The 16,853-nt window shown below is 37.3% G+C and overlaps 1 protein-coding gene across 1 annotated transcript in view; it reads left to right on the top strand.

The window, feature by feature from the left end:
* ADGRV1 (adhesion G protein-coupled receptor V1) overlaps nucleotides 1–16,853 on the top strand; it is a 498,644-nt gene that overhangs the window by 432,150 nt on the left and 49,641 nt on the right. Inside the window, exon 87 of the mRNA XM_045565724.1 lies at nucleotides 16,461–16,582. Coding sequence (XP_045421680.1) covers nucleotides 16,461–16,582 — 122 coding nt within the window. The remainder of the gene's footprint in view (nucleotides 1–16,460; nucleotides 16,583–16,853) is intronic.

Below are 16,853 nucleotides of genomic sequence, written 5' to 3' on the forward strand. Positions count from 1 at the left end.
ACTGAATTCACTCTCACTTTCTGAGTTCATCATTTATGGTGGTTGGAGAAGAGAGAAGGTGGAATTGAAACTAATTTCCAACTTGATCCCCATCATAAATAGGCTTCAGGCAGGTATTAGTGGAAGATATGCTCCATGTGATATACATTTAAAGCCGATATCTAAAAAGTGGCATTGTTGTTCAGGCACGTTAAACACTCTTTCACCCTTAATGTAGTTTCCATCTCTTGTAAATACATGCATATTATTGCCATGTCACACCATGTTTGACCCAGCTATTAATGAAAACATTCTAATTGTTTATAATTTTTGTACCTAGGCTAAGTGATTTTCCCATATATTTCTTTGCCATTTTTCTCCAAATTAATAAAAAGTTTAGATTTTAATTCTCCTAGCATAACCCACTTTTTTAAGGAACTTACCCTCAAGTCCTTCTTTATTTATCCTGAAAAAATTACCAATTAGTCATTACTTTCTGCTCCTTTGAAAGCTACATAAAACAATTATTCATGTTTATTGCTTTGATTTAAGAGCACTTCTTTTTAATGGATGATTGAAGTCTTCCATTCAACTCTTGGCTAATGAAAATGCAGTTTCTGATTTTTTTTAATGTGTCTGTCTAGAATTTGTATTCAGACCATTGCCAAAGAGTATATATAAAACTCAATTAAGAGTAGAAAAATCAGTTTTTTAAGACCATTTTATTTTGGAATATTTATGTCGTTGAAAACACTATGTTTCCCCCTTGACCTGTTCTATGAGCCACATCAGTTGGCATCAACTTGATGATCCTAAAACATACACCATGGCTCTCTCTGGTCTGCCAAACCCCAGGTTCTTAGGTGTAAATTCCATTTTTGGTTTGCAACTCTGGCCATATATTATTTATTGCCATTTTCATTACTTAAAGGTATTTCCAATTTATGATTCAATGAGTACACAGTTCTTTAAAGAAACAGATAGGCTACAAAATAATAGCTTGTATGATCACACTTTAATTGAATTAATCAGCCGATACAGTATTAAAGAGAAGATCCAGAAATAAAGGAAAATAGAGTTGCTTGTACTAGAGAAACAAGAAGTGGAGACAGGTAATCTGGGGAATTAGCAATTGAATCATAAATTTCAAGTGAGAAGAGGGAGGAGGGGATGGGTATATTCACACCTCATGAGTGTGGTGTACACCGTCTGGGGGATGGACACGCTTGTAGCTCTGACTCAGGCGGGACAAAGACAATACATGTAATCTAAACATTTGTACCCCCGTAATATTCTGAAATTAAAAATATGTATATATTAAAAAAGTATGGTTGGCACAATACCTATGATGATAATGTCATACTTAATAGACTACATATTGTAAAACTCAGAAAGGCAAATAGAGGGAAATGGCATTTACAATATGTTGTTTTCTTTCAGAAGAAAAGTATACCATATTAAAGGTGAAGTGTGAATGGCATTGGGCCAAAAGGCAGTAATAAACTTTCATCCTCACAAAAGTACTCTATCAGTTGCTTTATCATAACTCAAATAGTTCTCCTCATAAAATATCACTTCCCTTGAAACCAATTGCGAAAGGGCACTCCTTCCAACTAATAGGATATTAAAAATATATTTGTTCTTTCCTGTACTTCAAGGCCACTATGTCCCTGCTTAATAATTTTTCCTGCCAGGCATGATAGCACACACCTATAGTTCCAGCTACTCAGGAGGCTGAGGGGAGAAGATCACTTCTGGAATACAACCATTCCAGGCTGTGGTGCTCAATTATAGCACCTGTGAATAGCCACTGCACGCCAGACTGGGCAACACAGTGAGACCCTATCTCCAAAATAAATAAATAAATACTTGTTAAAAATAATATTTTTTTATTTTTATTAAATAAATCTCTGCTTTCTGCTTATACCACCATTTTCCTAATCATGTTACTGTGGCTACAATTTTTCATGATATTCTCCCTTTCCCAGGTCACCACGGTCCTCTCCATATCCCTCTGAACACCTCTCTCTGTCCTCTTCCTCCAGTTCTTACTCCTACTTGTTATCTCTCCTTGTGGTGACCTCCCTTCCCTCAACCCTTCATTGTTCTTACAGAATCCAATCTGGAAGCTCAGATTGGAGATTTTAAGAATTTTTTCCCTTGCTTCCTTGATTTCCTCACCAGCTTGGCTTCCTCTTCAAGTGATGTTGCCAATCACCAGTCCAATCTGTGCCACACAGTTCTCTTCTTTTATCAGCCAATTAGTGCCACTCTTAATGAATACTAATTTATTCTAAGTGCCCTTAACTGAACCATCTCTTCTTCTCAGAAATCCTCTGGATTATCTTTAATTGATTCCTAAGTAACCTTTAAGACAGATCCCATATCCCTGAAGTCTTGCGTTTTAGACAAACTATTCTCACTCTATAGATGACACGGAAACGTGATGTTATCTCACTCAACTTTCCTAATCTTCATCTGATCATCTCTCTTTGTTGCCTCTCTTCTTTGCCACTATGTCTTTCATCTCAGATGAGAAAGTGAGTAGCTCATTCTCATCAAAGCCAACCATCCCAATTGTGCCTTTCATCTATTTTTCCTTCTCTTGGAAATTGTTTCATTGAATTTTCCACAATTGCTTCATATCTTAAGTATTTCTTTCTCCTCTGAGTCTTTCCACTCCATCTATAATGAGTTTTAAATGGCTCTCCATTTTCTGTGAAATAATTCTGTATTGTTTAACCTGGCCCTTAAGATCCCTGGATGACACGCATCACTTTACACTGCCTAAAAGAGCTTGCTCATAATGTTGCTGCTTTATCAAGTTTCTGCCCTGCCTCTCTCCTTTCTTTCACCAACAAACTTCTTAAAGAGTAGTTCGTATGAGCTGTCTATACTCATTGCCTTCTCTTCACTGCTAAGCCTCCAGAGTACATTGCTTATTCGCTTTCATTCATCATCCATAACCTTGGACACCAAATCCACTGACCACTCTTCTCATGTGCTTATCCTTAAAATTTTTCTGTATAAATCGGTACTGAGGACCACTCTTTCTTGAAAAGTCCATCTCCCTTGGTTTTCATAATACTCTTTCTTTTACAGGTATTTTGCTGCTAATTTCCGGCTCTTTCCTCTTGTGACTCATAACTCTGAAGTGTATGTATTTTCCCAGGGATTACCTTTGCCTTTCTTATGTCATGGTGATAACTGTCAAACTATCAACTTGAGCCCAACTTCTCTCTCCACATATAGGCTCAGATTTTCAAATGCCTTTTGGACACAACCACTTGGGTTTCTTTCTGATACCTTGCCCTCAAGAAGTACAAAAATTGCCATCAATTTTGCTCGTCTGCCGTGCCCTAATTGCTCTGATTTCAGTGTTGTTCTTTCACCCCCTTCCTTCCCTTCTTCCTCTTAATCTTTTTCTTATGTTGCAAACCTAGAAGCCAGTGTGATTTCTTGAGAGCTTGTTTGGAGGTTCTAATAAGGGAGTGCAGCTACTTGTATACCCTTGGCCAAAGAATGGTCCTCCTCTATCGGGGAAGGTCATCCTCTTCAACATGGCACGCAGCTTCGAGAGGGACGCACATGGAGCAGTGAGGGAGGAAGGGGACACCTGCCTACCCAGCCACATCAGCCCACATCAGCCGAATCAACCCTGGCGATCAACGGAGTGACAGATGTTGCAGCCAGATCACCTTCACATCCCAATATGATTTTTTGACTCCGTAGTCATAGGATTTTCCAGATCACTGAGTGTCAAAACTATCACCAAAATCACTTATGCTTTCAAAAATTGGGGTTTAATGAATCTCCGTACAGACTTAGTGAATTAGAATCTCTGGTGATGAATTCCCACCATCTGTATATTTTTAAAGGTGCTCATTGCCTTCTGATTTGAGGGTACTATGGATTTTATCTCTATAACATGGCTCTGCCCATCCCCTTGTTCATATTGCCATCCCCTGGCCTCAGGCCTTCATTATCATGCACTTAGACCACTGCAGTACTTACCTGCCCAGTGTGCCTGCTTCCAGCATTCTCTCTGTCAATCTGTTTTCTTTCCTACGGGCTCAATCTCTTTTTGAATCATGCCACACTTCTTCTTAGAGATTTTAAATGGCTTTCTATTTTCTATTGAATAATTCTGTATTGTTTAAATTGGCCCTCAAGATCCATGTTTGACCTAGTGCTATAAGCATTTTCTCATTACTCACTTTCATGGACCTTTAACCCCAGCCAAAAGGAACAATTTACATTACTTATGCTTTTGCCTTTTTGCCTCTTTATGCTATTCTCACTACCTTTACCTCAATATCTGCATGTTCAAATATGGCTCATCTTCAAGGCCCAGCTGAAATTCCTTCTTGTTCACAAAGACATCCCTGGTGCTATCAACAAGAAGAACTTTCTTCTTTCCTTGAACTTATATATAACCTCGTCTCTCCTAATACTTATCTCCTACCTTTTCTTATAGGATATATATATTAGATATATATATACACACGGTATAATATATACAACTATATGTTAATATACATAATCCTTGAAAGTGGATCCATATGTAATTCAACCTTTTATGTATCACATTTTATCTAATACATACTGATGTTAAAAGAATATATTTCTTGAATAACAAACAATAGCCATAGTTTATCTGGAACTGTTCTAAGTGTTCTGCTTTTCAACCACTAAATTCTCACAATCCACAAAACTTTATTTAGGAGGAATTAATATTATATTCAATTTACAGATTAGGAAATTGAGTCTCAGAGCAGTGAAGTGACTTAAGGCCACACGGCTAGTAAAGGCCCTTGAGTAATCTGATTCCAGAGTATATGCTTGTAACCACTCTACTATTCTGCCTTTTTTATGAATAAATTCTACCCATTCATATTTTTCAACTTCAATGCATGTTTGTTTTTTAAAATTTAATTGTTTGAGGGCTCATATTCAAAGATATCTTTTTCTTTTAATTGAATTTGACAGAAGCAAATTATAAGCTTTAGTAAAAATAACCTTCACGAAATGAAACACTGTGATTTGCAATTAAGATGCATCAACTTCAAGAAAGAAGTATAAATTGGCTTATAGGAAAGACTAAAGGTGTTGTACAGTTGTTTAAAGCTCTGTTGTACAGTTTTATAAAGACAATGTAAATCAGTATGGTTATAAATTAATAAGTAACAATATTTGATACATTCATTTAATTATACAATCACCAAGAAGTGTGGTTTCTCTCTTCCCATCTTTTTTCCCCCTAATGCCAGAGTATTTGCAAATAAATTCTTAATCTGTGGTTATATTAAAGCTGCTTTGGCACCATGAAAAAAAAATTGTTTGTTACAATTATGTTTCACAAATTTTATAACTGGATAAACTCCACCAAGTAAAAAAAAAAAAAGTGGATGGAAACAAAAAAAAATGCAGCAGGATCTGTCTAGCTTATTAACGATGGAATGTAACAGTTAAAATAGCTCCATTTGGGGAGCTTAGGAAGCACAGTGACCAAAAAATTGTATGACTGTTCATTCATTAGTCTTAATCTATTAATGTCAAGCCCATAGTACCTAGAGTTAAATAAAATCTTAATGTTCCCACTCTTAAAAAAAAAATGACCAAAAAAAGTACAAACATAAAATTTTGAGCCAAGGGCAAAAGTTGTAGCATCTACCTTACATATGCTAATAACAGCAGGAACCTGTGCACCAGTTTAACCCTTAACAATTTGAATTCCACATGAAAAAGGAGAAAAAGAGAAAAAAAGATGGAATTAAAATCTCACAAAAATTAAGGTCTACATACAAATTGACAAACAAATACAGAAAGAAAATTTTAATGGTCTATCATTGTATACAAATCACTTTGATCAAATTACACTAATATACAAGTATTGTCAAATAGGTGGTTTTTAATTTTTTTTGGACAGCCTCCCTCTTCCTAGATTATACACATGGCATTCAATCTGACTTTCTTTCTTTCTTATTTTCCTTTCTTTTCTTTGTAAGGGCTTGGTCCAAAGTTGTTAGTAAGAATGAGCAATAAGATATTAGTTCACTCCCATTCGCATAAAAATCCCTGCCACACCTGTGGGTACTGTGCCATTATTTAAATGGATAATGACAAGCCTTTATGTAACACAGATATCATACTGCTTTGTGGTCAGTTCTTGCTGTATATACCTGAAAACAGCTCTGTGTGTGGGTTTGGTATTCATTTTCTTGATTTAAAAATATAGTTAGTTAACAATAGAGAGTATGTAATATGCCCCAAGGTTTTCGGAAGTGTAATTATTTCTAAGACCAGACAATGCCCTGATAATCTGATAGCTTTTAGGAGAAGAGATGCAATTAATCACATTGACAGAGAACCAAAGGATTTAACTCAAGTAGACCTTATAGAATAGTGACATGGCAAAGGAAGTAAAATAAAATAAAATAAAATAAAATGTCTTAAAATTTGTGTTACAGTTTCATGTTGTGCTGGTTAGAAAACCAAATTAAAGAAAGGAAGTCAGCTTTGAAGTAAACTGGCATTTATTCAGATCTAGTGTCTCCCAGAAAACAGTTCTGAGAGCTGACATATATGACACACCATAAAATATATTCTTGCACAATTAGAGTTCTCTTTAGGGTTAGTTTTTCCAAGACATTGTGTCAGGTTTGACTCAAGACTTCGACATTGAATTTGAACCTAATAAATCTTAATGAGTACTCTATGATGTCCTATCAAACTATCTATAAAACATAACTGGCTATTCATGGCCGAATACAAAGTAAGCTAATTTCCAAAAATTATCAGTCCATTTTAAATCTGGTAAGATTCAAAATACAGATGGAGGCAGGTTTAAGGATGTTTCGTGCATTTTCATTGTATTACAAAAGTTAAGTTTGGTGGAAAATTGCTGTTGGGTGCCTGAGCATGCCTATAGATGAGTTTTGAGCTCTTTAATGGTTGAGTAACTGGTATATAGTTAGAAAACTAAGTTAAGCCAGTCTTCAGTAGTTAGCTGACTTCATGTTTGTTTTATAACTCTAATCTTCCAGAAACTTTTCTCATAATTTCAACTTATGAAATATTTATGAAGTGTATAGAAAATTACTATGATGGCTGTGAACCCAAATGATGATTCCCCTTCCCTTAGTTTCAAGGCATTTTTTTACTAACAAAAAGCAAACAGAACATTTAACTTTTTCCTTAAGAATCACAAACCTATCTAACCCCCATCGGCAGAATATTATCTGGCAACTTTGAAGTACATGGTTCAAATAGAATTACTCTAATAATAGTTCTTGCAAGGTCCATGTGGGTATGTCTCATCTAACTTGGTTATTCTCCTTAGATTCAAAATTATAGCCTGCAAATTGAAAATTATATATAGCTTTTGCAAGGCAAGACCATAATTCTAGGCTCGCACTATTTTTTTTTTTCAATCCCAATAAATCACACTCAAAGTAGGTCTGACACTGGACTGTCCTTTAGCTTCTGGGAGAGCCCTAAGCCAGCCATCAACTAAGTGTTGCTATCTGGATTCTCAGCAGACCTTGAGAGTCCACTGAGAATTTGCTCAAATTCTTCCTCGTTATCCCTGGAAAATATACTTTAAGCCAACATTGACCCTCTTCTCTGCCTGCAGATCTGGTATGTCACCTGCAGAGATCATTAGGCTTGCATCTTTCATATATGTATTAGTAAAGGTCAGGATACATCCATGTCAGAAGGTGGTAGGTGTAGGCCTCCACTGTGGATACGTTTGCTGTGCCTACCTTTACATCTAAGATACACTACAAGCCACTTAAATTACCTTCCAGAGCAGAAGTTTAGAAATTGTGGACCACAGTACATTATTGAGTCCCATTGCCAACATATTTTAAGTGGAATGGGATGGGATAGAGTGGATAGAATAGAATACATCAAAATGTGTTGTATATTAAATTTTGTAAAACTTTTTTTAAGATACTGTAGTTCACATGTAAAATGCATTTCTTACTGTCGTTTGTTGTCAGAGGGATTGAAAGTCAGTATTCTACAGTAGACCTGACTCCTCAGTAGCCCTGGAATTGACATTTGGCGGTGGAAATCTTAGTGGGTTGTTTCTGGGAAATGCTCAGTACTTCCATTACACTTTTTCTCCCTCTCCTTTTTTCCCTCATTAAAAAACAATCCCAATGAAGTATCTTTGTGGGAATGTCGCTCATAGGCAGCTTTGCTTATAAGCCACAAACCTAAATTTTTTATCAAGTCCTTGTAGCCTAGCAACCATTCTCTCCCCGCTGTGAAATCCACATCTCTCCCTACAACTTCCTTGCTCTTTAGAGAGTAAAGGAGATAATAGGGGTACACTTTCCTTTTAATTTTACTTTTAACTGTAGCATATGCTCTTAGCCAGTCCCCTAAGGACATGAACAAGAATTTGCCTTTTATTTATTCATTCAACTAATTTATTGAGCCTGTACTATGATGGCAAAGCTTGATTCTGTGTGCTTGGGATAATGCTTTCCTGTGCTCACATTCTAGCAGAGTATCAAACAATGAACAAACATGTAAACTGTATGAGGGTTTTCCAGAGAAACACAACCAGTAGGAGATGTATCTATAGATATAGATATAGATGATAGAGATAGATACAGATATAGATATAGAGGGAGTACAGAGAGAAAGAGAGAGAAATTGAGAGAGGAAGGTAAGAGAGAGAGACTTACTATAAGTTATTGGCTCATATGATTAGGGAGGCTGAGAAGTCCCATGATCTGCTACCTCCAGACTGGAGACCCAGGAAGGTTGGTGGCATAGTGCAAAGGCTGGAGAGCCAGAGGATGAAAGGTGTAGATTCCAGTACAGCTCTGATGGCCTGAAAACCAGGAATGCTGAGGGCAGGAGAATATTCATGTTCCAGCCCAGGCAGTCAGGCAGAGGGAAGGTGAAGCCAACCTTCCTCCACATTTTTGTTCCATTCACCTCCTCAAGGGGTTGGGTGATACCCACCCACAGTGGGGAGGCCCATCTGCTTTACTCAGTCCACCAACTCAAATGCTAATCCCTTTGGGAAATACCCTCATAAACACATTTGGAAATAAGGTTTAATCAGATATCTGGGCATCCCTTAGGCCAGTTAAGTTGACATGTGAAATTAACTACCCCATAAATTATACAGTAAGTTAGATGCTGATAAGTGCTGTGAAGAAACTAAGACAGAAAAGAGGGAGGAGGAGGGAAATAGAAGATGCTGAGAGGTCCATTTTAAGTGGGTTGGTCAGGACACTTTCAGTGATAGTTTGAATGTGATAGAATTTTGAGTCTGCACGTTGAAAGCAATCCCCCTCAGACAGTGATCTGCACATTACATCAGGATAAAAGACAGGTTCTATAGCCGAATAAGTTTGGGAGATTCTGGTATTTAAAAAACAACTTAAACATATTTCTTTACTATGTGATATTTTAGAACTTCAGATATGTGTGGGGTTGGTTATCGATAGCCATGTGCTCTTTTCCTAATGAGGGTAAAACTCATGATGGTGATGAGGATGCGGATGATGGCAGTTAATGCCTACTGAGCATGTGTATTGTGCCAGGCTCTGTGCCAGGTGCGTTGTGTGCTGGTTTCCCTCCCTGGACTGCAGATCTCCATGAGTGAAAGTCCCTGTGCTGTGGCTCACCTCTTTACTTCCACCCAGTAGGTGTTCAATAGGAACACAGCCTTTGTCCCACCAACATCAAGTAATACTTGTCAAATTGATGCATGAATTATCTTATTAAGTTTCCACAATTATTCTTCACTTTTATCAGGAATTACAGCCCACAGAGGGTAAGGAGTTTAGCTAAGGTCACCCACAAGGCTCAAAAGTGATGGAACTGGAAGCTGGGCACAGATCTAATGCTCAAGCTCAGCCTCATTCAGAATATTGCCACATGGCACTTATTTTCCTCCAGGGATCATATCTTAAAGAACTAGCATACCTTAGACAGACCGCTATAAGGCAAATTATCTTTTTCCTGAAATGCATTCTCTTCACTTGTGGATTTTCCATGCCGAGGGCTTCTTTAAAGAGAAATCCAAACCTTCAGACAAAAAGAGCAGCAGTAAAAGCAAGGGGCTACTGGTCGCATCAACAATTCTTTTATTGAACAAACATTAATTAATGGCCTTACTTATGCCAGACCATGTGCTAGGCACTGGGGATATAAAGATAAAGATAGATTGGAGTCAGTGCACTTAATACCCTCTAATGAAAGTGATAGGCATATTGCAAGTAGTAACGAAGATCCAAATGCATGAAGGAATACAGTGTGTTCAGGGTGCCTGGAAGCATAGAGAGCATTTGCTGGAAGGTGGGCAGAGGACAGGTGGTGAAGTTAACTTATACCGTATGGAAGCCAGTTGAAGGATTTTTAGCCCTTAAATGTCATGATTATATATGAAAATACATATCAACACACATATGTGTATATACACACACATATATACATGTACACAAATATTTTTAAAATATATCTCTGGCTAGAGTAGGGGATGAATTGGAGCAGAGAGCTCTCTACCTACGAAGATGTCAAAATAGGCTCACCAAAAGAGGTGGAGTCCTCAACGAAGGCAGTATCCTGGGAAGGATTGTAGAGAACAAATCTGATAGCAATTTAGAAGATAAAGTAGTCAAGGTTTGTTGACCTATTTGGTGTTGCGTATCAGGGTAAATCTGTGTGGATGGTGGTACTGTTAATAGTAGTCAGAAGGAAAAGAAAGTTTTAGAGAAAGGATACTAAATTCAACTTTGGACAAACTGAGTTTCAGAATCTTTGGGAATCTCGAGGCCTGGAGCTCAGGAGAGTTGGAGATACAGATTTGGAAACTGTTAGCCCTAAAGTGCTTGAAAGAAGGTGACAATAGAGATTATGAATTTAGGAAGGATGTGTAAATAAAATGAAAAACCCAGGACATAATCAAGTGTATTATAGACTCAGTCTCACTTGCTGCAACAAACATTTGTAACTATATCTGGAGACAGCAGCCGCAGGACTAAGAATGAATGCCCTGTTCTCTGAATTTCAAGAGCTCTGTAGGGAATGTGTTGAAGAAGTACCAAAGAGAAAAGGAAATTCCAAAATAGGATCCAAGTATGAAAATAGTGACCTAAGGTTAGGAATGCAGGTGCCCAAATGAGGGGTAGAGTGTTTCGCTGAACAATTTGGAAACCCAATCCTTAAGCCTTGTCATTACCTGTTCCACCCACAGTAGCCTAACACTGATTTGGCAGTTCTCTAAGATATGAGCCTTGTTGTCTTATCATATGACTCTAGGTATATTTGCCGAGAACACTGTGGGTGACCATGCATGGTGGAATTAGTGTTAACTCTTGTTAAGAAAGCTCAAAAACACATCAATGTTTTCTCACCAAGAAAATATTCAGATCGCTGAAATCTCTTTGCCTCTCTGGGTGTCTGTCAACTTCAGAATACAGGCCCATGTTTTAGAAATAAGACCTTTTTATTCCTTTTTTTTTTCAATTTATCTTTTTTCTGATTTAAAAATAATGTGTGCCTACTGTTGGAAATAAACCCATAGATATCTTAAATGCACATTATTTCACAGTCATGTTCCTTGGTTTACATTGATGAGTTTGTTTTAGTAGCGAATCCCAAATTGTTAGAATCAGAAGGTCAGTGAGGTAAAATTAAAACAAGTACTTTAGAAGATTGTAAACACAGAATACATTTCAGTGTCATGTAAATGGGGTGTGATTTCCATAATAAAGCCATTATTGTTGTCACTGGTGCATAGCAATAAAGCCAAGGCTGCAATTACAAAGAAAACAGATAATACAGCAGTCAACTTTCTTAAAAATAGCAGTTAAATCCATTGAAATCATATTTTCCACTAAAAAATAAAGAGATGTGGTATATTCACAGCAGAATCTAACTCCCATGAGTCGACTTTCTTAATGATACTAGTACTAACTGATGTATCAAGTTGATGTTTCTTTTTCCTTTACACAAGTAATTTCTTTCACTAAAACCTTTTCAAACTACTTTGTTTTTCACATTAGTGACTCCTTGTTAATTTAAGCATGTAAATTAAGTACTTCAATTTGATTTTTTTCCCTCCCTATAGTGGAACTTCATCTTGACACAAGCCTGACTGACTTAGCAATCTCTTCTCTTTTTTCTTAATTGTAGTAAAATAGATACAACATAAAATTTAACATTCTGACCCTTTTAAGTGTACAGTTCAATGTCATTAAGTACATTCACAATGGACAACCATCACCACTCTCAATATTTCCAGAACTTTTTCCTCATCTCAAATGGAAACTCTATATCCACTAAACAATAATAATTCACTATTCTCTCTTCCTCCCAGCCCCTGGTACCTTCTATTCTGCTTTCTGTCTCTGAATTTGACTATTCTAGGCACTATTCTAGTGGAATTATACAATATTTGTGCTTTTCATGCCTGACGTATTTCATGTAACAATGTTTTCAAAGGTCATCTATGTTGGCACTTATATCAGAATTTCATTCTTTTTTAAGCCTGAGTGTCTCAGTCCATTCAGGCTGCTATAACAAAATATCCCAGACTGGCTAACTTATAAACAACAGGAATTTATTTCTCACGGTTAGGGAGGCTGAGAAGTCCAAGATCAAGGTGCCAGCAGATTCAGTGTCTGGTGAAGGCCCTGCTTTCTGGTTCATAGATGATACCTTCTCACTGTGTCCTCAAATGGTGGAAGGGGCAAGACAGCTCTCTGGGGCCCCTTGTATAAGGTCGATAAGACATTCATGAGGGCTTTGCTCTCGTACCTAATCACCTTGCCCCACCTCCTACTACTATTGCATTGGTGATTAGGTTTCAACATATGAAGTCTGGGGGGACACAAACATTCAGAACATAGCACTGAGTCATATCACATTGTATGTGAATACCATATTTTATTTATCCATTCATCTGTTGATGAACATTTGAGTTGTTTACACCTTTTGGCTAGTGTGAAAAATGGTGCTGTGAACATTGATGTGCACTATCTGTTTGAGTCCCTGCTTTCAGTGGTTTGGGATATATACTTAAGAATAGAATTGTTGCATCATATAGTGATTCTATGCTTAACTTTTTGAGGTTCCACCAAACTGTTTTCCACAGCAGGTGTGCCATTTTACATCCCCACCAGTAATGCACAAGGGGTCCGCTTTCTCCACATCCTTACCAGTATTTACTATTTCCTGTTTTTTTGATAATAGCCATTGTAACGGGTATGAAGTGGTATCTCATTGTGGTTTTGATTTTCATTTCCCTGATGACCAGTGATGTAGAGCATCTTTTCATGTGCTTATTGGCCATTTGTATATCTTTTTTAGAGAAATGGCATTCCAAGTCCTTTGCCTATTTTTGAACCAGATTGTTTGGATTTTGGGTTGTTGAGTTGTAAGAGTTCTTTGTTTATTCTGGACAGCACAGTCTTTTATGGAGATACCCTTATTCCTTAGGCCCAATACTGTGAAAACATTGAATTGACTCTTTTATGTTAACTAATTCACCCCTAAACATAAGTCATTTCCAACATTACCAATTATAAATGCCTTCTTCAGTCAATATTCAATTATAGACAACAGAGAAGTTAGTAGTAGTTCACCAAATGTGAAATGACAGCTTAGGAAATATAAAACTAAAGTGATTTTCATTAAACGAACATTGATTTTTGATTTGCCAAATGATATTCATAGTAGCTGTTTAACAACAGCATGCTGCCCCAACCAACTCTCATCATCATCATCCTCTCCTTCTCTTTTTGCTCAGGACCCAAAGGGGGTGAAAGGTGCTTCCTCAGAGGTAGATTAGCCATAAAGCTGATGAAGCATAAGTTTCAGGCCTCTCACCTGCATGGCTCCCTTCCAAGATCCTGTACCTGATTATGGTTTTGCGATTTGTGTTTTGTAAAGAAACCTCTCCAAGTTTTATAAGCTTCAGGCCCATAAAATCCGGATGTGTCTCTGGATATGTTTCTTCCATCTGAAATCATGTTAATCGCTCCACTGCTGGAAAACGAGCCTGGGATCTATTGTTAAGTACACTTAGTTATTTATGACTAGCTTTTTTCCTTGCAGAGTTTCTGGTCTGGGGTGCCAAGCTACCACACTTTTCTGCATAATTTCAGAAAAACATGGGCCATGGGTGTTTCTAGTCAGCCCTGGTATGTTCCTTTGGCTTCTCCACTAAGCTCTGTCCACATAGCATTTGCTTTGCTCTAGGCACTTAGAGGAACATGCAGGCCAAGTTTTGAAAATTCGGTTCCTAGTTATTCATAGGAAATGTGCAGGTCCCTTTGTACTCTGCACAGAGCCATAAATAGAATTTTGTTCTTACGCAGTAGAAGCAAAGAACGCAATTGCCAGAGTTGATACCTAATCTTTGAAAAATTTTTGAACATAGCTGAGGCAGTTTCCTAAATATTAGGGTGTCTTATCACAAGTAAAAATTAGCCTCTTGGCCCTTTATCTAATTGTATGATTTCATTAAACAAAAATGAAATTTTATAGCAACTAAATGAATTTTAATACATTCTCTCCTGTCCTACTGCAGGGCATTAATGACAAAGGAATTATTCATCTATATAAACCTTTTCTTATATTATTTATAAGATTATTATTTCTTATATTATTATTATTTTCCCCATGTGATCATAATAACAAGTCAGACAATTTGTATATATTGCGATGAAGGGTATATCTGAGCAAAATATCAACACAATCCCCTTCTAAAGCCTTCTTTCTTCTCAAAAAAATGTTCAGGTTCCCAGTTTTCCTTCCCCTTTTTCTTTCTCCCTCTTTCCTTTCTCTTTTTTCTTTTCCTTTCCCTTCCCAAACAATTCCATCCTAAAGCCATTAGTTGGTACAGGGCCATGTAGGCTACCGCGGGAAGGTGTCCAAGCATGGGCTGTCTGAACCCAGGCGCTGTGGGGAGTGGGCTGCAGCCCAGCATGAGGTGTCAGAGCTGAGTGAGTTTGGGCAGCCATCTGGGTGAGGGAACGGATGACAGCAATGGGATGTGATTACATAGGTAAGTACGTTAGGAATAATGAGAAATAGATTTCTCACCAACAGAGAAGGGTTACACATATGGAAAGGGAAAAAACTAGAACTAACCCTGTGGTGTTGGGGTAGAATTAGAAGTATTGGTGTGAACTAGTGATCTCATTTTATAGAGAGAGATATAGAAAAATGGATGTGTGTTTGTGTGTGCATGTGTGTGTGCACAAACACTTATATCCTCTAGCTCTACCTATGGGGAGAGCTTAGGAGCAGCAAGAGCAATGCCTGTACCTAGCCCCAGATCTGCTTTCTTAATATCAGTCTGCTCTAAAAGAAACCAGGACTGAGGCGGGGAAAGTTTGAAATATCTTGAGCCAAAAAGCAAGCAAGTGCTAACAGAACAATGAGGACATAACAAAGGCACAGAAACCATCTTGAAGGGGCTCCCACTGGGGACAATTTGGGCATCTAAATAAATAATGATAGGAATGGATAATAATCCACTAGATAAAGTAGGAATCTATAAGTCCATATTATAAAAGAAAACAAATGGATAAATCAACTATTTGTTAAGGAAAACATATTTACATAGTTACATAGTTTCAAAGTAATGCCACACAAGATACTTAATAATGACAAAAGGAAAAAGGCTAACTTTACAAGCAGGATCTGTGCAGCTACTATCTTAATCAAGTGACCAAACTGAGCATCTTCACTAATGGGACAATTGAATTCTATCCTGATGTCTTTCAATAGCTTGAAAATTTGTAGCTGTGAAGATCTGATTCACTTTCTAAATCTTATGTAACTTGTCATTTAAGTATTAAAATCCTTTCTATAAGGTTATTATTCTGAAACCCTAATAGCAAAGAAAATTCAAAATAGACAAGCGAAAAGGGTAATGAAGTCCCTTGACCCTAAAGAAATCTGTTGAAAACAAATCACATGAGAACATTATGGATAGAATAAGCTTGGTTGATGGAAGTCAGTCACTCACTTCCTCTTTGCTCTTAACCTTAGCAATAAATTTTGGTGTCTTAGTCAGAAAAGGGAGGTGAGTGCATGCTTTTCCATCACACACAAATTTTATACAATTTCTATTTTTAAGTGCCTGGTCAAAATACACTAATATCTGGAGCACACTGCTGCCTACCATTTTCTCAAGATTTATGCAACTCCATAATTGTTTGTGGAACTCTCTGAACAGTCCAGCAGGTGGCAGTCTAGGAGAGGAACAGTTATCCGTCCCCATCCCAGGCCTATCAGCAGCTCCATTTGCAAAACAGAAAGAATATGGACTCAGCAATGTGCCTTCTCTTCGCTGGCATAAGAATGTAATTTCCAAGGTTGTTCTCTCAAAATGGGTACTTAGGCATATAGAGTATCACAGAAAGGAGCCAAAAATAATTTGTGACTATGCAGTATTCTGAAGCTCAAAATTTTTTCTTTTTTTTTTTAATTTCTAGAAATTCCACTGATTTTATATCTCTTTGCCCTGATTTCTATGACATGGCTTTGGGGAGGACTGCACATGGCATACAGACACTTCTGGATGCTGGTTCTCTTTGTCATTTTCAACAGTCTGCAGGTAAGCCTGACAGTTTGGTTATGACAATGCACATTTATCCTAATGAGTACAAAGCACGGAATTTCAATATTAAAGAGTCAAGCATCCGCACATAGGTGCATTCGTGCACAAAATAATATCACATCATGCAGAGTTGTAAAATAAAATGACAGGGGGCTAAATCTTTAACACTTGAAATATGGCTGAGATTCGGACTTGCTCATTATACGGATAGGGAAGACAAAATGTTTACTCACCTTCATTTTGACAACAAATATCCACGTAACTACAA

The sequence above is a fragment of the Lemur catta genome, chromosome 12 (genome assembly GCF_020740605.2).
Source record: "Lemur catta isolate mLemCat1 chromosome 12, mLemCat1.pri, whole genome shotgun sequence".
Classification (NCBI taxonomy): domain Eukaryota; kingdom Metazoa; phylum Chordata; class Mammalia; order Primates; family Lemuridae; genus Lemur; species Lemur catta.